General features: G+C 43.1%; 1 protein-coding gene across 1 annotated transcript; it reads left to right on the forward strand.

Annotated features, from left to right (window-relative positions):
* Positions 1 to 5,851: 5,851 nt before the first annotated feature.
* LOC115412090 (lactase-phlorizin hydrolase-like) lies at positions 5,852 to 20,329 on the forward strand. The gene is made up of 17 exons (XM_030124383.1): positions 5,852 to 6,149; positions 6,237 to 6,359; positions 7,169 to 7,197; positions 7,276 to 7,369; positions 8,392 to 8,464; positions 8,551 to 9,223; positions 10,112 to 10,760; positions 10,852 to 12,405; positions 12,550 to 12,818; positions 13,766 to 14,056; positions 14,147 to 14,345; positions 14,820 to 15,022; positions 15,127 to 15,221; positions 15,392 to 15,523; positions 16,270 to 16,526; positions 16,660 to 16,896; positions 19,977 to 20,329. The coding sequence occupies exons 1-17, from the start codon at positions 5,852 to 5,854 to the stop codon at positions 20,327 to 20,329; spliced, it is 5,529 nt and encodes a 1,842-aa protein (XP_029980243.1).
* Positions 20,330 to 21,841: the final 1,512 nt, after the last annotated feature.

The raw sequence follows: 21,841 nt of genomic DNA on the forward strand, positions 1-21,841 counted from the left end.
CCATTGAATGGGTGTAGGTTTGCGAGATGTACCACTGAGGCAAATTTGAGCTTAATCAGTGTTCGTATGTCCGAATTGATGCAATTTTCGTGAAGGTACATTTTTAGGGGGCGCTACTGAGCAAAGTTGCAATTTCTTTGATAAATAGGTGTTGGCTTGGGAGACTGACAACTCATTCAAATTTGAGCCAAATTGGTATTCGTATGTCTAACGTGAAGTAATTTTCATAAAGGTAAAATTGTAGGGGGCGCTATGGCACCGAATTTCAAATATTTCTGATAAATGGGTGTAGGCCTGGGAGATAGACGTCTGAGTCAAATTTGAGCCAAATCGGTGTTCGTATGTCCGAACTGAAGAAATTTTAATAAAAAAATATAAAAAAATTTTGTAGGGGGCGCTGTAGTGCAAAATTTCAGTTTCTTTTGACAAATAGGTGTAGGCCGGGGAGACAGATGTCTGAGTCAAATTTGAGCCAAATTGGTTCTCGTATGTCCGAACTGATTTCATTTTCTTAAATGTACATTTGTAGGGGGCGCTATAGTGCGAAATTTCAATTTCTTTTAATAAATGGGTGTAGCCCTTGGAGATGGACGTCTGAGTCAAAATTCAGCCAAATCGGTGTTCGTATGTCGGAGCTGAAGCAATTTTTGTAATGGTAAATTCACAAAGAAACTTTACAAAGTTTGCGACGTCGTCACACAAAAACGGTGACACCTATCCAAAAAATTCGACTAACTTTTCATGCCATACTTCTCTAGATACTGTACACCGATTTTGAGCTCATTTGGCCAAATGGCCAAGGAGGAGATAGTTAAAATACGATGTCAGCGAAAACGCTGACTCAGCATTTTGGAAGTTTCAATCCAATATGGCCGACTAAGGGTTTGTTTTCGGGCATGGCCATAATAATATTTTTTGTTTGTCTCCTCATGATGAATCTGTGTACTGATTTTCGTGGCTCTACAACAAACTTTACATTGGACATGCTCCCATTGGCGTAATGCATTTCCACTTTTCAAGGGGGCGCTGTGGTAACATTTCTTTACCGACATCTACGAAACCTATATGTAAATTAAATTTCTCGCACTTCTGAATTTTAGGCAAAATTTGGTGAGTTTTCGTAAGTGTTCAGGGGTTCAAATTTGAGCTCAAAGAGCAGGAGAAGAAAAATAAATTTAAAAAAATAATAAATAAGTAAAGAAAAATAATAAGAATCTGAGCAAGAACAATATAGCCGTTTCTATGGCAACCACATATTTGGCCTTATGTGAAAGCTCTCGAGGTCCCCCACATGTCTGTGGGGTCAGAGGTCACGTGTCATGCACTTACACCCACATGACTGACCCTGAGTGGGCGTGTCCCATTGACTCCCATTCATTCTGAGCAGGTGTAAATATGCGATTTGTGCACGTCATGTACATCGTCGGAAAGGTCTCAGTGCCGTGAATGTGAATGTGTGTGAGAGTGGCGACAGTGGCGAAAGGCGACTGCGCCACTGGCGATTTCATCCCCATGCGCCCACTGCAGACTCAATAGGCCCTGCGCCGGCTTTACTCGGCTCGGGCCTAAAAAAAAAATAAATAAAAAAATAAATAAATAAAAATAATAATAATCTGAGCAAGAACAATATAGCCGTTTCTATTGCAACCACATATTTGACCTTATGTGAAAGCTCTCGAGGTCCCCCACAGGTCTGTGGGGTCAGAGGTCACGTGTCGTGCACTTACACCCATGTGACTGACCCGAGTGGGCGTGTCCCATTGACTCCCATTCATTCTGAGCAGGTGTAAATATGCGATTTGTGCACATGTCATGTACATTGTCGGAAAGGTCTCAGTACCGTGAATGTGAATATGTGTGAGAGTGGCGACAGTGGCGAAAGGCAACCGCGTCACTGGCGATTTCGTTCCCATGCGCCCACTGCAGACTCAATAGGCCCTGCGCCGGCTTTACTCGGCTCAGGCCTAATAATAACAAACAGCTCTAAGATATCCCACGATTCCACAAAATATTAGAGGAATCCACACCAAACTTTAGACCAAACATCTTCTAAAGCACCAGGTTCCTACTAAACTTTACACATTTACATACATCAGTTATAAGTCTAACACACAGTAGTTTAGTTTTTTGATATAAACACTTCAATATTCCTCATTTTCAAGAAAAAAAGAAACAAATTCACTAAACACTGTAGATTTCTGGCCTTTCCTTGGCTGCACCAGGTCCTCCTGTTGGACCAGGTCCTCCTGTTGGACCAGCTTCTGTGTTTGATCTGTAAATAATTATATGGACCTCTAGTTATTTATCTCTGTATGAATATATGTATGTATTTCTTTCCTACTCCAGCCAAATCCCACAGTGTCTTCCCTGTGTCCTGCTGACATTCTACAGCTGAATCTGTTCTGTGTCCTCAGTCTGAATCTGAACTCACTCTAACAGATGAACACTAGCAGTCCTTTGTCTGTCCCATGTCTGTGTGTCTGTCTTCTCCTTGAATGTCCTCTACAAATGTTTCTTTTCTCTTCCTCCTGTCTGTCATTTTCTCCGTGTCGCTCTGTGCCCCCCCCCACTTCATGTCGGACCTGAGCCGCTCCGTGTTTCCGTGTTCCATGTCCGTCTCCCTCACCTTCTGTTTCTCCGTTCCTGTCTCTAAATGGTTCTTCTGCAGCTCCATCACATACTGAACTGTCAGACTCTGTCTCCATAATCATCTTTAAGGCTTTTGAAACTGTGTGCGGTTCCTGCACAGTCTGCATTTCCTCATTCAGTGACTGACGCTGGATGCGTTGCCATGGGATACGGAGACTCCAGTGTGAAAACATTAAACCCGGTCCGTCATTTTTCCGAAAAAGCTGCTTAATTGTTTGTTTTTGGACTAAGGAAAGTAATTCACACGATCTGCAACAGCTTCAACTACAGTATAACAGTGAAAACAGGGAGTGACGGAAAATCTGGTCACTGGTGGGGAAAGAGTTAAGTTGTGGAAAAAATGCCGTATTTATTTCTTTTCTCTCCCTCCCTCCCTCCCTCCCTCCATGAGTCTGTTACAGTGTGGCAACTCTACTGTACAGTTTTGAAAACTGCACATTTCTTTCAGCTACAAACAATGTTTCATTTACGCGTCGGTAAATGCCGGTGAAATCAAAGCATTATTTTATCGGTTTTAATGATAGGCAAAAAACTGATACTGATATTCACCGATATTACATTTTTATGCCAATATTGGGCCGATAATATCGGTGGGCCGATATCATCGGACATCCCTATTCCACACATAGGTACCACAGGTCCACACAGTACCAGCAGATGGTTCCACACACGAACACACAGAACATTTAGTAACACACACAGAATATTTAATGACACACAGAACATTTAAGAACACACGTAACTTTTAAAAACACATACTTATTGGTTGTTCCAGATGGCTCATAGTTGTTCCAGATGGTTCTTGGTTCTGGTTCTCTGCAGGTGTAGACCGGGACTAAACCAAAGGACAGTTTTCAGTGGACCTACAGGGAACTGGTGTGTGTGGGTGGAACTGGGACTGACTGTAGTCCCTTTGGTCTGGTCCCAGGTGTTCCAGCTAAGAGTCCCTCAGGCTTTAGTGGAAATATGGATGTGTTTGTTAGTCTGAATCTGACTGAAATAGAATGTGTGTGCACCTGGACAAACACACACACACACACACTCACACACACACACACACACACACACACACACACACAGGACACACACACACAGGACACACAGACACACACACACACACGACACATAAACACACACAGGACAAACACACACAGGACACACACACACACACACACACAAAGGATTCATACACACACACATAAACAGGACACACACACACAGACACACACACATGACAGACAAACACACACACACATAGGACACACACACACACACACACACGACATGCTGATTATTAGAGCCAGTTGAACAGACCAATCAGAGCCTTTTCCATCCCATAGAAGTGTGCTGCGTATGTCTAAGTGTCCTCTGTCTTCATGTCCCCACAGAGACACGTCTGTCTGTTGGCTTCACCAATGTTTCCATCCTTTCCCACATTAAAGCTTCACATCCTGTAAGTTGAACACAACACAGTTCAGATGATTCCAACATGTGCTCCATAGTCTGGTTTCATGCGTCTGGATCCTTCTGAACTTCAGACTGTCAGCAGCTTCAGTCAGGTCACAGCGCCCCCCAAAGGCCCAGGGACACACTGATTCTGTCACAGTGCCCCCCAAAGGCCCAGGGACACACTGATTCTGTCACAGTGCCCCCCAAAGGCCCAGGGACACACTGATTCTGTCACAGCGCCCCCCAAAGGCCCAGGGACACACTGATTCTGTCACAGCGCCCCCCAAAGGCCCAGGGACACACTGATTCTGTCACAGCGCCCCCCACAGGCCCAGGAACACACTGATTCTGTCACAGCGCCCCCCACAGGCCCAGGGACACACTTATTCTGTCACAGCACCCCCCACAGCCCCAGGAACACACTGATTCTGTCCAGAGAAAACACTGGAACAAAGGCCTGTGTGTATGGGGGTGGGGGTGGGGGGGGGGGGTTGGTCCGACGTCTGTCTGCTCCAGTTCACAAACCACAGCCAATGTTGAACAACCCACAATATCTGATGAGAATGAAAGGAAAAATACAAGACATTCAACATTAGAAAAACAGCCTGAAATAGGCCTTTGTTTCACATGGATTTAGTGGACTTCAACTGTAGGTTTATAATCACAGACTTCAACTGTAGGTTTATAATCACAGACTTCAACTGTAGGTTTATAATCACAAACTTCAACTGTAGGTTTATAATCACAGACTTCAACTGTGGGTATATAATCACAGACTTCAACTGTAGGTTTATAATCACAGACTTCAACTGTGGGTATATAATCACAAACTTCAACTGTAGGTTTATAATCACAGACTTCAACTGTAGGTTTATAATCACAGACTTCAACTGTAGGTTTATAATCACAGACTTCAACTGTAGGTTTATAATCACAGACTTCAACTGCAGATTTATAATCACAAACTTCAACTGTAGGTTTATAATCACAGACTTCAACTGTGGGTATATAATCACAGACTTCAACTGTGGGTTTATAATCACAGACTTCAACTGTGGGTATATAATCACAAACTTCAACTGTAGGTTTATAATCACAGTCTTCAACTGTAGGTTTATAATCACAGACTTCAACTGTGGGTTTATAATCACAGACTTCAACTGTAGGTTTATAATCACAGACTTCAACTGTTGGTATATAATCACAAACTTCAACTGTAGGTTTATAATCACAAACTTCAACTGCAGGTTTATAATCACAGACTTCAACTGTAGGTTTATAATCACAGAGTTCAACTGTAGGTTTATAATCACAGACTTCAACTGTGGGTATATAATCACAAACTTCAACTGCAGGTGTACAATCACAGACTTCAAATAATAGTTTCAGTGTCCCTGTATTTAAACATCCTGTTCTATATGAATCAATCCCCAGTTGAATGTGTGAGGTTCTCAGGTTCCTTTCTCATTGGTCCAGTCCTGTGGTCTGGATGCAGATCAATCACCCAATAAATGTGGGCGGGACTTTCACTGGAGGAGAACTTAACTCATCCAATCCCGGTCCATATCTGACTTCTATCAGTGACCAATAGGAACTACACTGATATGTGGAACCATTGACATGTTCTAAAGCATCAACAGAGGGACAAGTAGAAGGAACGGAACAGTTGAATATTTCCCACATTAGTAAAATCTTCAAAAATCCAATTTTCTTTTGGAACATTGTCCCAAGGAAGGTACGTGAAAAGTATGAAATGAATCTGATCAGTAGTTTAGTCAGAGAAGAGGTTACTGATGAAGACGAGGACAAAGAGGATGAAGACGAAGACAAAGAGGATGAAGACGAAGACAAAGAGGATGAACACGAAGACAAAGAGTTTGAAGACGAAGACAAAGAGGATGAAGACGAGGACAAAAAGGATGAAGACGAGGACGAAGACAAAGATGACGAAGACGACAAAGATTATGACGAAGACAAAGAGGATGAAGACGAGGACAAAGAGGATGAAGAGGAAGATGAAGAGGACGATAAAGAGGACGAAGACAAAGAGGGTGAAGACGAGGACAGAGAGGACAAAGATGAGGACAAAGATGATGATGAGGACGACAAAGATGAAGATGACAAAAATGATGACGAAGATGAAGACGACGATAAAGACGATGAAAAAGACGACAATGAAGACAATGACAGCGATGAAGAAGAGGACAAAGTCAATGACAGCGATGAGGATGCGGCTGGACGCAGCACCCTGACAATAGCTGGTGTCCTATTGGCCGCTGAGATCAAAGCAGATCCAAACCAATGACCCTGAGACTTGAGTGGAGTTGACAGATGGACAGAAGACGGCACTGATTGACTGGATGCATTTGAAAGCAGACATGAATGACTGTGTCCAGGCCGTTAGGCTCCATTTACAATAAGCACCTCTGGCACTGACTCACACTGGTCGAGGTTTGAGTGACATTTCACTGGTCCTCTGAGACCAGTTCATCCGGTCAAGAGTCCACAACAACTGGAACATTCAACAGAAGGCACCGCTGGGTTGAATGTCGAACTTCATCTACTGCTGTCATTGGCTAGAGTAGAAGGAAGGAGGGGCTAAGACTGTACAGTTGGGGTTTGGGTAGGGTTGGGTTAGGGGTTGGGGTTGGGGTTAGGATTAGGGTTGGGTTAGGGGTTAGGGTTAGGGTTGGGCTAGGGGTTAGGGTTAGGGTTGGGTTAGGGGTTAGGATTAGGGTTCCATGGGTTAGGGTTAGGGATTAGGGGTTGGGGTTCCATGGGTCCACATTTCCTGTTTGTGGTCCATTCTTCCTTTGACTTTCACTAAAATGATGTCTTGCAAACACCCTGAAAATGTCTCCTCCTGTTGATCCAGTCAATGCTGTAAATGATCCATCTGTGATTGGAAGTGCGTGTCCTTCTACAGGTGTTCCTCTTCGGTTCCACCACAGTGCCTGTTGAATGGACATAAATGCGGATGTGTGTACTGACAGAACCTGTTCTAACCCTGCTCTGTTCTAGGTGGACTTCTTGTCGGTGCACATTGAATATAACTGTGCTTGTGCCTCAGACTTTGTGGAGATGCTGGAGAACATCCAGGTAGAGTAGATGCTGCAGGGTTCTTCTGTCCTATTGGTGCGCTTCTGTGGACTCTGGTCACATGATGCTGTTTTGCAGATGTTCAGGGAGGACCTGCCCATTCTCATTTACCAGCTGACTGTACGGGACTGTTCCTACACTAAGCACCAGCTTCTGGAACATTTCTATCAAGGTACAAATGAAGAACATTAGTCCTTGTAAGGACAGGAAAATGCAGTCAAATATTCTCCAAATATTGTTACATCAGTGTTTGTTGGCCAATTAAATCAGGCTAATTATTGCACTGTAATTATATGTGGTGATAAATGTCTTTAATAGCATATCCATGTCCGTTAGTCTGGAAGGTTTGTGTGACTTCCATTCTCAGTTGAAATACTTAGCACGTTTCAAAGTTATGCTGGTTTGTATTTGCTTTTCCTGATGCTTGTCTTTGAACCGCACATGTGTGAACTCTTTCACTGCTCACTAACTGTTTGTCATGTTGGAACCAGAAAGTTTCAAACCAGCTGGAATAATCTGGGTTCTTCAAATTTCACTGTGGATCCAAAATCAGCCTTAAAGGTCAAATCATTTGACATTTATCGTGACAATCATTACTATTGGCAAACGTCCTTAACTTAAGCACAATTTAAAATATTCCCACAATGCATCACTGATGCTGTTTTTAATGAGCAGAGACAGTGTAATGAGGCCTTCAGTCCAGTGTGTTTCCCATTAGAACATCATAAATGTTTATCATGCAATAATCATAAAATGTGTGGTCTGTGGAGTGATATCATATCGAAGCTTATCACTGTCAGTTCTTTCAGTGGTCATGGTCAAATTTACAACCATTATGATGAACCCAGGATAGAACCTTTAGTCTGTTCTCACTTAGAACAAACAGCTGTCACTCAGATCCTACAAACATCCATCACAGCTGGAGTGGTCTTCAGTCAAGTTCATGCTTTTATAGTTGGGACTGGTTTGATTGACCTATGGATGGACTGAACTAATGTCTAGGGTTAGAAAGAAAACCACCAAATACCCTTGGAATGAGCATAAATATAAATACAAATGCAAATACAAATAAATATACAAATACATAAATGAATAGGTTTCTATATTGACTGCACTGTCAACATGCAGAAGGTGTTACCACTGGAAATGGAATTGATACTTTCAGTGTCACTAAATGTTTCTTGCTGTTTATAGACCTCATCAAAAACAGGCTGAATATTGTGGGATGGGACATGGGTGATCTGGATGTGCAGGATCCTCCGATAAGGTAGAACGCTAACAGAAATGGTTTGATATGTGAGCGGCTTTCATGTGTATTTAGTGTTTTGTCCTTGTCTTGGTGAACTGTTGCAGATTTTCAGACTCCACTGGGATGACAGCTTTGACCAACACTTATCAGACGGTGTGGAGGAGCTTTGGGGAGCAGAGCCCAAGAGTGCGAGACCTCTTCCTCAATGAATCCTTCCCCTCGGGCTTCCAATGGGCCACCTCCAGTGAGTCTTTCAAGGTTGAAGGTGGCTGGGCTGAAGGTGGGAAGGGAGAGACCATTTGGGATCGCTTTGGTCATGAACACAAGGTGCTGAACAACCAGACCGCTGATCTGGCTTGTGACAGTTTCCACAAAGTGGATTACGACACCTACCTCCTGCGAGGTCTTCAGGTCGACACCTACCAGTTCTCTCTCTCTTGGGCCCGAATCTTCCCCTCAGGACACAAGGACACCCAGTCAGAGGAAGGGGTTCTCTACTACCACAAACTGATTGATGCTCTCATTGAGTCTGGGATTCAACCCGTAGTCACTCTCTACCACTGGGACCTGCCCCAGGCGCTCCAGGACCATGGCGGATGGACCAACCAATCCACTGTGGAAGCCTTTAAGGACTATGCAGACTTCTGCTTTTCCAGGTTTGGAGACAGGGTAAAGACCTGGAACACTTTGAGCAGCCCCTGGGTGGTGAGCCATGCTGGATATGGAACTGGAAAGCATCCGCCTGAAATAAAGGACTATGTGGTCGCCTCCTATCAGGTAACTCTATTATGTTGTAACTGGATCTAAGCCTTAATGTAATCAGTTACATTGAATTTCAGATAGTGTGGTGGCATAGTGGATAGCACCTACACCTCACTGCAAGAAGGTTCCAGGTTTGAGTGTCAGTCAAATGTTGAATTTACTGGTTCTCTCCGCACCATGCTGGTTTCCTCCAGGTGCCAGTACCACCGTTAAAAATGGGTGCACATAGGTTAGTTCACCTTCCAGGGCTCTTTACCACAGGACTGATGAAGATCTGAGTTGGTCCCCAAGAGTGTAAACTTACTGCAACTAATGCATGTGCTAATGCTGGGGTTCCTGTGTGTATTAGGGTGGCAAAAAAGCAAGTTAACCTTGTGTAAATATAGAATTTTTCCTCAGTACGTCACAGGGTCCATTCATTCATTCCTTTTGTGAAAAGCCTTTTCCTTGAGAGGGTTGAGGGGATGCTGGAGTCTATCCCTGCTACCAATGGGCCAAGGCCAAGTCCAACCTGGATGTGTTCCCAGGACCTGGAAGGGCTGCATTCCAAACATACAGACACCTGCTCTATGAAACTATGAAACTCTGACAGTTTAATGGTACATGGTCTGTTCCCCTCTCTGAAAGAACCTATCAGAGGCCAAATGTACTGAGACTAGATTTCCTAAAGCTTTTAGGACGAAGTTCAGAGAAGGAAACCTAGTCTTCTCTAAACACTGGAATAAAACTATATGCTGAAAGAATGGTATGGAACCTATAAACACTGTCAGAAATGACTGGTTACAGGAGCTACAATTGACAAAGTAGTGGTTGAATTCATTAATATAAAAGTTTGTTGCAGTCCGAATTCTTGTGTGTGCTTTAGAAACTAATATTTCACTCTTCCCCTTTCTGTTCAAATAGGCCACTCACAACATGCTCAAGTCTCATGCAGAAGCCTGGCACGTCTACAATAATAAATACCGTAAGACACAAGGAGGTCAAGTGGGCATCGCACTGAACTCAGACTGGGCTGAGCCCGTGGACCCCTCCAGACCTGAGGATATAGCAGCAGCAGATCGGTACCTGCAGTTTATGCTGGGCTGGTTTGCACATCCCATATTTGTAAATGGAGATTATCCTGCAATACTCAAGACTCAGATTGAACAGAAGAGAGCCGAGTGTCCCCACTCTGCACCGGCTGTCCTTCCAGTTTTCACCCACGACGAGAGCCAGAGGATACATGGCACCGCTGACTTCTTTGGCTTAAACCACTACACCTCCCGCCTGGTCAACCACAGTGATGGTGGCTGCACCCCAGGTCCTCAGGGGGTGGGGGACTTCCAGGCACATGTGGATCCCTCTTGGCCTTCCACAGCTTCTGACTGGATCTACTCTTCCCCTTGGGGTCTCCGAAGGCTTCTCAACTACATTTCCATAGAGTACTTGAATATTACCAAAGTGCCGGTCTACATAACTGGGAATGGGATGCCTTCAGAGTACAGTGTGGACACCCTTGAAGACACCGGTAGAATAAAGTACATGAGGAGTTACATCAACGAAGCACTCAAAGGTACGTGTTCGGAATTTTCAGCAACTTGCTATGAAGCAAAGACATATTTGATTCAATTATTTGTTATGTGTCTTTCCTATCTATTTTTTAGCAATAATTGAAGACGGAGTGGATGTGCAACGCTTCACAGTACAATCACTCATGGATGGATTTGAAGGCCAACAAGGCTACAGTGAGAGATTTGGGCTTCATCATGTCAATTTTGAAGACCCGGACAGACCAAGAACCCCAAAGCAGTCTGCTTATTTCTACTCTCAGGTTGTCAAGCAAAATGGATTTGGTTTCCCCAGAGATGACTTATCTAAAGTGGTACATATTCATCCAAACCAGCATCCAAAAATGTTACCACCATCAGAAGTCCCATCTAAATCAAAGGTTGTTTGGGAGAAATTCTCTCACCAATCAAAATTCCAACGTAAACTCTACCACTATGGCACTTTTCCACAACACTTTAGTTGGGGAGTATCATCCTCAGCTTACCAGACTGAAGGTGGATGGAATGCTGATGGCAAGGGAGCTAGCATTTGGGATACATTCACACACAAACCTAGTTCATCCATTCCAGATAAAGCCAATGGGGATGTGGCCTGTGACAGCTACCACCGACTGAAAGAGGATCTCTACATGCTAAGAGCTCTCAAGGTGAAGTCCTACAGATTCTCTTTGTCCTGGTCCAGGATTTTCCCCAATGGTCTGCGTACCTCCCTGAACCAGAAAGGTGTTGACTATTACAACAGACTCATTGATGGTCTGCTAGCAGACAATATCACTCCAATGGTGACGCTCTACTATTGGGACCTCCCTCAAGCTTTGCAGAACAATGGTGGCTGGTACAACGTGGGCATGATTGACATTTTTAATGACTTTTGTGACTTCTGTTTTGCCACTTTTGGAGACAGGGTGAAATTCTGGATGACTTTCAACCAGCCTTATACAATTGCCTGGTCAGGATATGGACTTGGACAAATTCCGCCAAATGTGAAGAACCCAGGAACTGCACCATTCAAAGTTGCACACAACCTAATAAAAGCACACGCCAAGGCCTACCACACATATGATGATAAATATCGCAGATCCCAAGGTGGTCTAGTATCCATTGCCCTCAATGGTGATTGGTTTGAGCCTAAAGATGTTAACGTACCTCGTGAAGTGGTGGCTGCTGACCGCGCTCTGCAGTTCCAACTAGGTTGGTTTGCACACCCCATTTTCAAAAACGGTGATTATCCTGATGCAATGAAGTGGCAGGTCGGAAACAAAAGTGAACTCCAAGGTCTGTCAGAGTCAAGACTACCAGTGTTTAGTGATGAAGAAAAGAGATTCATCCAAGGGACCGCTGATATGTTCTGTTTAAATCATTACACCACAAAGATTGCAAGTCATGCCACATTAAGGTTATCCCCCAAGTCTTATGAGTATGACCGAGATTTGACAGAAGATGAAGAAAAAGATTCACCCACTACTGCGATCAGTAACCAGAGAGCTGTGGCATGGGGTTTGAGGAGGCTACTCAACTGGATCAAGGAGGAGTATGGAGATCCACAGATCTACATTACTGAGAATGGAGTTTCTACAGATTCAAAGACAACATGGGATGATTCTGCCAGAGTATTTTATTACAAGACCTACATAAACGAGGCTCTGAAAGGTGCTCTGAGACAAATACTGCAAACTGATCTAAATTCCTTCATATGATTACTTTTTTGATTTGTTATTGTTATGCATGTGATTTGTGATAAGTGATTTATTAATTAATTAGTGTTTTATATTTTTATGTGATGTGTTTTGATAGCCCATGACATTGATGGTGTCAAAGTGAAAGGATATACAGCAACATCGCTCATGGATTCTTTCGAGTGGCTTCATGGTTATACAGTGGGTTTTGGGCTGCATCATGTGGACTTCACAAACCCAAACAGGCCACGAACACCCAAGTATTCAGCTCATTTCTACTATCAGGTCATCAAGAACAATGGTTTCCCCACAACAGATGATGACAAGCCTCTTTATGGACATTTCCGCAAAGATTTCATTTGGAGTACCGCTACAGCATCATACCAGGTAACACTTGAGGAAGACAAGTTTAAAGTTGTTTAAGACAAAACTTATCCGAACTTTGTCTATACATTGACTTAATTTGAAGAATGAAAAAACACGCAATGATATACAACATACACTCTCACTATAATGCATACCACTCATCTCATTTGTCAGCTGTTCCATATGATAGACCTAGAAACTGCATAGTTTGCATTGTGGCTTGAACATGCAGAGTATACTTTTTAAACAGACATGTTTCTATGAGTAATTTCAGCTAAAATCAGCTCTGCCACATGATTGTGTTTATGTTCAGTTTTAGACATTATAATTATATATATTGTTATTTCTCACAAAATATTTTAAAATGTTTAAGGTCACCATAAAAATTGCAAACATGTTACACTCATCTTGCCAAAACCAGAAAAGCAAATCTCAAAATAAGCTCATAATGCAACAATGACTAGTACCATATATAAACATGAACGTTTCAGTGCTTTGAGTTAAGTGTGCCAGAATGACCTTGGCTTCCAAAATAATCCTACATACAGTGTGGGTAACATCATCTGATCCTTCTAAGGTAAATGAAGTACAAATTTAGAGAGGTGTATCATTTGGCAGATGTGATCTTGACTTGAATTTGTTTTGAAGTGATTCATAGCGCCCTCTGTTGTTGTGGATGTGGATTACTTGGGATGAAAGTGTGCTAAAAGTCATGTGATAATTATTTGGATGTGTGTGTTGGATATATTTATGTATTTTATGTTTGTAATTGTGAGGAATATTTCTGAAGATTTTTACTTGCCAAGAAAATTACAAAAAAAAAAAAAAAAAAAGAATACTCAGGCATTTATTAAAAATATTTTGTTTTGTTCGTTGGGTTGGGGCAGATGATTAGCTTCATAAATGACCTTTCAGTGTTTGTATCTCTTTAAATCTGTATGATATGCTTGTACTGTTGTACTCTGCAGATTGAGGGGGGTTGGCGAGCTGATGGAAAAGGCCTCAGCATCTGGGATAAGTTTGCACATACTCCTCTCAGAATCTTCAATGATGACAATGGGGATATAGCCTGCGACAGTTATCATAAGGTTGAAGAGGATGTTGAAATATTGAAGCACCTGAAGGTGACCCATTATCGCTTCTCCATCTCCTGGTCGAGAGTGCTTCCTGACGGCACCACCAAGCATATCAATGAAGCTGGACTCAACTACTACCATAAACTGGTGGATACACTACTAGCTGCCAACATCCAACCACATGTATGTGTCAATCATGGCTACAATCTAATAAGCATCAATCAAAAATTGAATTTGACAGTGTAGCTTTACCTACTGGGGTTCTCTTTGCAGATTACTCTCTACCACTGGGATCTTCCACAGGCTCTGCAGGATATCGGGGGATGGGAGAATGAGACAATTGTTGTCAAATTCAGGGATTACGCTGACTTCATCTTTAGTCGTCTTGGCCACAAAGTGAAATTCTGGATCACTATTAATGAACCGTATAATATAGCCAACGTAGGCCATGGGTACGGAGCAGCGGCCCCAGGTACGAGCCAAGCAATAGCTTAGATTTGACAAGTTATCCTAAATGTGTTTGTTTGTGCGGGGTGGGGGGGCAACACTGAGCACAGCACTAGGCATGAGGGGTAGTCTGTGGGACAGCGCTCGGATGGGGTGGAGCTTCTTCTGTCCAAAAAGTAAATAAATGCAATGACACTGCATCGACTCATTGAAACAATGAATGAGTGAGATAAGTCTAAGGACAGAAAAGTACGGTGTAGCTACATTTACTATTTATTGATTGTTGTGTTGATTTCCAAAGCCTGAGTAACTGAAGAAAAAGACGCATGAGCGTATGAATCAGTTCAAACAGATTCAAACTAAGACCCTTACCCTGAGATAAGACCCCTCCAAATGTTACCTGTAACCTGCCCAGAGATGTACAGCAGGTCCTGATCCACTAAATATTTTTTTTTAATAAATGGTTATATTTAATTTAAGTCTAATCGTGTTTACCCAGGGATCAGTTTCCGACCAGGCACTGCACCCTACACTGTGGGTCACAACTTGATTAAAGCTCATGCTGAGGCCTGGCACCTCTACAACGACAAGTACCGGGCTGAACACAAAGGAATCATTTCCATCACCATCAACTCAGACTGGTCCGAACCCAGAAACCCGTACAAACAGGAGGATGTAGACGCTGCCAGACGTGTGGTGCAGGTAGTTTCCCTTCATCTGCACATACTGTACTGTATATGTTGATCTGAACAGGCAAGCAGTTGCAGCTATGCTTTTTACAAACTATGGTCTTACTCCATATGTAGTTCTACATTGGCTGGTTTGCACATCCCATATTCAACGGGGACTACAGCCACATGATGAAGACCATCATTAGAGAGAGAAGCCTCGCTGCTGGTCTGCCCAAGTCTCGGTATGATCCATACTAAAGTTTACAGAGTCACATCAGGATCATTTGAAACTGAGTCGAACTGAAGACCGCAGGTTTCAGGGTCCTGGTACCTGGACATGCATTAAAGCCACCGTAGGGGTTCCAACAGGTCCAGTCATGTTCAGGTCCTCTCATTGCAGGCTGCCTGAGTTCAGTCCAGAGGAGATCCAGAGGATTAAAGGGACCTATGATTACTTTGGCTTCAACCATTACACCACTGTCCTGGCCTTCCCGGTGGACTATGGGAATCTGCAACACTATGATGCTGACAGGTGAGCATGTGTCCACCAGGGGGAGCTAAACACAAACACATGTTTCAGACAGAGACAGTGGGGGTTTTCTGGTGGCTTCATGAATAACACGAACCGATGTAACCTCTGAAGTTTCACTGTGACCTTTAGGGAAATCTAGTGGTGAAACTGCAGACTGCAACCCACTCACTTGTTGAGTTGGTGCATAATGTGCATCTTCATGACTACATGTCAATATAATGAACACAATTCCCCATAATCAGTAACTGTAAAATGCACTTAAATATACACTGTATGCGATGGTGGAGCTTCTTCACACTAAATACAACACCTAAACAAGATGAAGAAAAACTTTGTTCTGGGTCACAAACAAACAGTTTCCACTTTTATTCAGGTACAAATGCAAATAATTTTTCTTCCTCAAATGCAAGGGCTTGTTCAATTATTTGGCCTAAAGTGTTTAAGTGTGTGTCTGACCCAATATGAAAGGCTTTACAGTTTAAACAACATCTGTTCTGAGGCACTTAGTTAGAACCAAGAACTGCAGAAGAACCACAGAGGAACCATCAATAACAAATAATACAGATGGTATAAGAAATATTATGTACAATAACAGTGTACAAAAGGTAGGTGTAGAGATGGGCAGCATTCAGGAACAAACAAGAACAAAGGCCCAGGGTTAGGGTTAGGCTCAGCCAATGGACAAAGACCAAGGACAGGAACCACTTAGACCAGGTCACATCCACCCAGACCAGATGAGAGTCCAGGTCAGTGCTGATCCACTTATCTGGTCTTCTCAGGGGTGCAGGAACAATAGCTGATCGTACTTGGCTGGATTCAGGCTCAGGCTGGTTGAAAGTGTCCCCCTTTGGATTCAGAAGGATTTTGAACTTTATCAAAGAAAACTATGGGAACCCACCGATTATCATCACTGAGAACGGCATTTCAGAGCGAGGGCCGGTCGACCTCAATGATGTTCACCGGAGCTACTACTATGAAAAATACATCACACAGGTCCTGAAAGGTAGGAAATGTCCATCTGTAAAACATCAGAACATATGACAAACTGTCCTCAAGTAATGCTTGTTCCAAACACTGAACAAACTGAAACAACCTCCTTCTCAGTTGGAAATCTGTGGTTTTTTTGGTCCCTGCAGCGTATTTACTGGATGGTGTGGATGTACGTGGTTACACCGCTTGGTCCCTGATGGACAACCTGGAATGGGCCACTGGGTTTTCAGAAAGGTTTGGTCTTTTCTATGTCAATCGTTCAGACCCTAAACTTCCTCGAGTGGCCAAGGCCTCCGTCAGCCGATATTCCACCATCATCAGCTGCAACGGTTTCCCAGACCCCGCCTCCGGACCCAACGAGTGTCTGAACCCAGAACCAGAAGGTAAATGGAGCATCAACTGTTTATATAATGTGAAAAATAACACAGAAACCGCCATAGCAACCAGCAGGAATGTCTGAGAGACATGAAACCAATGCCAAAATGTTTGTTACACCAAGCAGTACAAATGTTTCAGTTAGCGTCGAGAGCTAACTCCAACAGGAAGTCGGCAAATTGCCTGTCAAAGTAAAACCCTCAACTTAAAACAGTGAGTGGACTTGCCAGAAGGCAAGGCCCCTATTGTTTTTCGTTTGTTTTTAGTGACCGAGCCGAGAGGGCAGGTCCACTCACTGTGTGAGTGGACTTGCCAGAAGGCAAGACCCCTATTGTTTTCGTTCGTTTTTTATTATTATTATTATTAGGGACCAAGCCGAGAGGGCAGGTCCAGTCACACTCATGAGCTAAATCCAACAGGAAGTTGGCAATCTGCCTCTGATTGTATTCTACTTCCAAAGAATTCATTGGAAGGGGCTCTTTTCCACCATCACTGCTTATTCACTTCAATCTCTTATTACAAATATGATATATTAATCCCCAAAGGAGACTTTCTGTTCTCCTCTAGTCCAAGAATTTTTGAGATACGATGTACGGTTATAAAATAAACACTTTGTTTCAAAGAATAGCTGTCTCCCTCTTTCAGAGTTTAAAGAAGTAACGACCCTCCAAATTCTTCGCATACCGATGCCTGAAAGCTGATTGGCTGAATCTTTTCCTGTGGAATGCATACAATGAAACCACCAGGTGGTGCTCTAAGACCATGAACAGACAGAGTCCTAGTTTGACTAAAAACATGACAAGTGTGACAACATGACAACTGTCAAACGGTCCACACAAGAACATTTGAACAATACAGAAAAAATATGAAAATTACATAAGAAATATATGTATGTAATTAAAAAATTACATATGAATACAAGTTGAATAAAATTGAAGACATGATAAAAATGTGAATGGTAAACACACACACACATAAACACACACACAAACAGACACACACAAACACACACATACACACACAAAATAAAGTTTTTGCCAGAAGGCAAGGCCCCTATAGTTTTTCGTTCGTTTTTTATTATTATTATTATTATTATTATTATTATTATTATTATTATTATTATTATTATTATTATTATTCCGTGCCACTTTGAACTGGATTTTGACCCCCTTGGTTATGTTGAGCACTACAAAAATATAGGAGGACGCTATGAGCTCTCTCCAAGAGGAAGTTGGAAAATTGCCTTTCAAAGTAAAACCCTCAGTTTTATATATATATATATATATATATATATATATACATATATATTAGAATAAAAATGAGGACATGATAAAAATGCAAATGGTACATGCACACACACTAAAGCTTTACAAAACCAAAGCCTTATTAAAAATGGTATAAGTTTTATGCTCACCTGTTTGTACAATTTCAAGTCACTCAAATGGATTCTGTCTGTCACACACACATTTGCATACACACACAGTAGGCTTTTCAAAATAAAAGCCTCATTAAAAGGTGATGGTGGTTTCAGCAGAGGGGCGCAGGTGTTCTGTAGGGATGAAAGGAGGACTGATGCAAAAAGGAGGGTGGTGGTGTTGGGACGGAGAGGTGTGAGTAGAGCTGAGGTGTCAACAGCCATCGGAGGCGGAACGCATGGGAGGCAGAACGCATGGGAGGCGGAACGTATGGGAGACGGAACGTACGGGAGGCAGAACGTATGGGAGGCAGAACGTGCGGGAGGCGTAACGCACAGAGGCGGAACATATGGAAGGCAGAACGCATGGGAAGATGAATGCACGGGAGGCGGAATGCACCGGAGGAGGAATGCACGGGAGGCAGAACGCACCGGAGGCGGATCGCCCAGTGCGAGGTCCCACCCAATGCTGCTTGCAGCTTTAATAATTATTATTTTCCGTCTGCCATTTTGAACTGGATTTTGACCCCCTAAACATGCTTGAAAGCTCACCAAATTTGGCATGTATGTCAGGTCCGGCGAAAAATTTGATAAAAAGAAAAAAATAACCCCATAGGTGCCAAAATGGGCTCTCTAGCACCACCTATCTCAAAAAACATGGAAACCGCCATAGCGGCCAGCAGGAATGTCCGAGAGACATGAAACCAATGCCAAAATGTTCATTACATCGAGCACTACAAATGTTCCAGTGGGCGCCGAGAGCTAACTCCAACAGGAAGTCAGCAAATTGCCTTTCAAAGTAAAACCCTCAACTTAAAACTAGTATGAGGTAGTTTGTCATATTGGCTTCTAAATAGCGCCAAAAGATAGAGTGAACCCTTCTCAAAAACTGTCTTCACAAATTTCTAATTAGTATCTTAGTTATTTTTTTTATAAGTTCAGAAAAATACGTTGTTTGGGACTAATTTTTCAATTTCGACTTTTCCCAATGTTATATATCCACATGTTCAGAAAAATCACCCCAACTCTCCCGTGCCGAAATTTTTGAGATAGGATGTACAGTAATGGATTTATAAGAAATTGTTAGTTTTTATGCTTTTTTGGCTTTAACCTGCCATTTGACCCCCTCAACATGCTCAGAAATTCACCAAACTTTTCAGATATGTCATGTCTGGTGAATACTTTCATACAATATCAAAATTAACCCCTTAGGTGCCAAAATGGACTCTGTAGCACCACCTACACATACAAAATTGCCCCTAGTGGCCAGTAGGAATGTCGCACAGACATGAAACCAGCGCCAAAATGTTGGTCTCATCGAGCCCGAAAAATCATATACTCACACTCATGAGCTAAATCCAACAGGAAGTTGGCAATCTGCCTCGGCATGTATTCTATCATCCAGGAGGCTGGGAGGGGCAAAATCAGAGTATACCCACTAGAATAAACTAGACTACACTACTGCCCTACCCCTGACCTAACCCTAACCTTAACCCTGACCTAAACCTAACCCTAAACCTAACCCTGATCCTGACCCTAACCTTAACATGGACTCCACTGCAGAATGTAGATTTGTACCTAAAACATTGAAATCCAGTGACCTGACTGTTCTTTGGCCCAGTTCACTTTTAGATGATCTTGTGTTTACTGTCCTGTTGTGTGTTTCCTCTGCAGGTACCAGCGCCCCCTTAACCCCGCCCCCTGCAGGTACCAGCGCCCCCATAACCCCACCCCCTGCAGGTACCAGCGCCCCCATAACCCCACCCCCTGCAGGTACCAGTGCCCCCGTAACCCCACCCCCCGCAGGTACCAGCACCCCCGTAGCACCACCCTCTGACCCCCTAGTCCACTTTCTGGGGATGAGGCTTTCCAGCTCCAGCGCTCAGACTGGACTCAACACCACCTTCGCTCTGCTGACAGTGGCAGTGTTTGGCGTCATCTGTTCATCCTACTGGTTCTGTAGAACCAGAAAGTCCTCCACAAAGAACAGGTCTAAGGGTCCTCTGAGCGTGGAGACTCAACTGTGAATGGAACTATGCAGTCCGAATCAGTACCCTCTGTTGATCCACTGTATCTGTGTGTAATCTACTGTGTTCGGACCGACACCCGTCACTTCCTCTAATTGGTTTAATTATTGCTTTAATCTTCATTTTTCATATCTCATATTAAAAAGACACTCAGCAGTGCAAACTCATTCCACTTTAAAGACCATTTACATGTGTTTTCTATTTTATCTACTGATCTTTTTTCTATGTTATTAAGTACGAACAAAACTCATGTACAGTGTTATTATGAAATCTGGATATTTCATCACAGCTGAAACTCTGACTCATGATTAAACAGAGTTTGTTACTCAACAAGCTGTGGGTGGTTCCTCTGCAGCTGTGGGTGGTTCCTCTGCAGCTGTGAGTGGTTCCTCTGAAGGTGTGGGTGGTTCCTCTGAAGGTGTGGGTGGTTCCTCTGAAGCTGTGGGTGGTTCCTCTGAAGCTGTGAGTGGTTCCTCTGAAGGTGTGGGTGGTTCCTCTGAAGGTGTGGGTGGTTCCTCTGAAGCTGTGGGTGGTTCCTCTGAAGCTGTGGGTGGTTCTTCTGCACCTGTGGGTGGTTCCTCTGAAGCTGTGGGTGGTTCTTCTGCAGCTGTGAGTGGTTCCTCTGAAGCTGTGGGTGGTTCCTCTGAAGCTGTGGGTGGTTCATCTGCAGCTGTGGGTGGTTCCTCTGCAGCTCACACACAAGGCTGGGCTTCTGCCACCTGCTCTGGAATACATAGACCCAGGACCGGACTGGACCGGACCAGAACACACCCTGGAACCAACCGACATAACCAGTTAAAAGGGTTAAAAACATGAAGAGAGAAGGAGGAGCAGATAGGAGGAGGACAGAGGAGGTCAAAAAAAGGAGGAGGAGGATGCCTCTTTTCTATCGTGTTTCTATTCCAGTCCTCTCTCTCTCTTCATTTTTTAAAATTATTTTCTGCTTTCATAGTTTTTCCATGTTCGAAGTTGTTTGTTTTTTGTATTTAACTGTGTGAGGTTGGAATTTCGTTCTACACGTTGAATGACAACAAAAGCATCTTGAACCTTGTCCTGTACATGGAGCTGCTGTTACAGTCCACTTAGAATTTAACCTTTAGCCTTTACCCTTAGTATTAACCTTTAGCATGAACTCTTAGTATTAACCCTTAGCATTACCTGCTAGCATTAACCCTTACCTTTAACCCTCAGCATTAACACTTAATATTAACCCTTAGCATTAACCTTTAGTATTAACCCTTAGCATTGACTGTTAGCATTAACCCTTAGCCTTAACCCTGTGAGTGTTCTTTAAAGGCAGCTCCACTGGACCTTCGGATACTCTGTAGAATTCAGTCAGAATTTAATTTTAGATAAATTTCATCCTCTTGCTTATGAATGGTTCCATGTTTCCAAACAGGGGGAACCATCCTGTAGGTTCCATCAAGTATTTAGACCAGTTTGTTGAAAACCTCTGAGAGAAACTAAGGGTGACACCAACTGAACCAGATGGGGGTGTAGGGTTAGGGTTAG

Source organism: Sphaeramia orbicularis, chromosome 21 (assembly GCF_902148855.1).
Source record: "Sphaeramia orbicularis chromosome 21, fSphaOr1.1, whole genome shotgun sequence".
In the NCBI taxonomy this organism is placed as follows: domain Eukaryota; kingdom Metazoa; phylum Chordata; class Actinopteri; order Kurtiformes; family Apogonidae; genus Sphaeramia; species Sphaeramia orbicularis.

What these genes read in the sequence shown, in the direction of transcription:
- LOC115412090 (XM_030124383.1), top strand. Translation starts at nt 5,852, where the DNA reads ATGAATCTGATCAGTAGTTTAGTCAGAGAAGAGGTTACTGATGAAGAC. An exon ending in ATGTGGTCGCCTCCTATCAG is followed by an intron (nt 9,224 to 10,111) that starts GTAACTCTATTA and finishes CTGTTCAAATAG; the next exon opens with GCCACTCACAACATGCTCAA. An exon ending in GTACGGAGCAGCGGCCCCAG is followed by an intron (nt 14,346 to 14,819) that starts GTACGAGCCAAG and finishes GTGTTTACCCAG; the next exon opens with GGATCAGTTTCCGACCAGGC.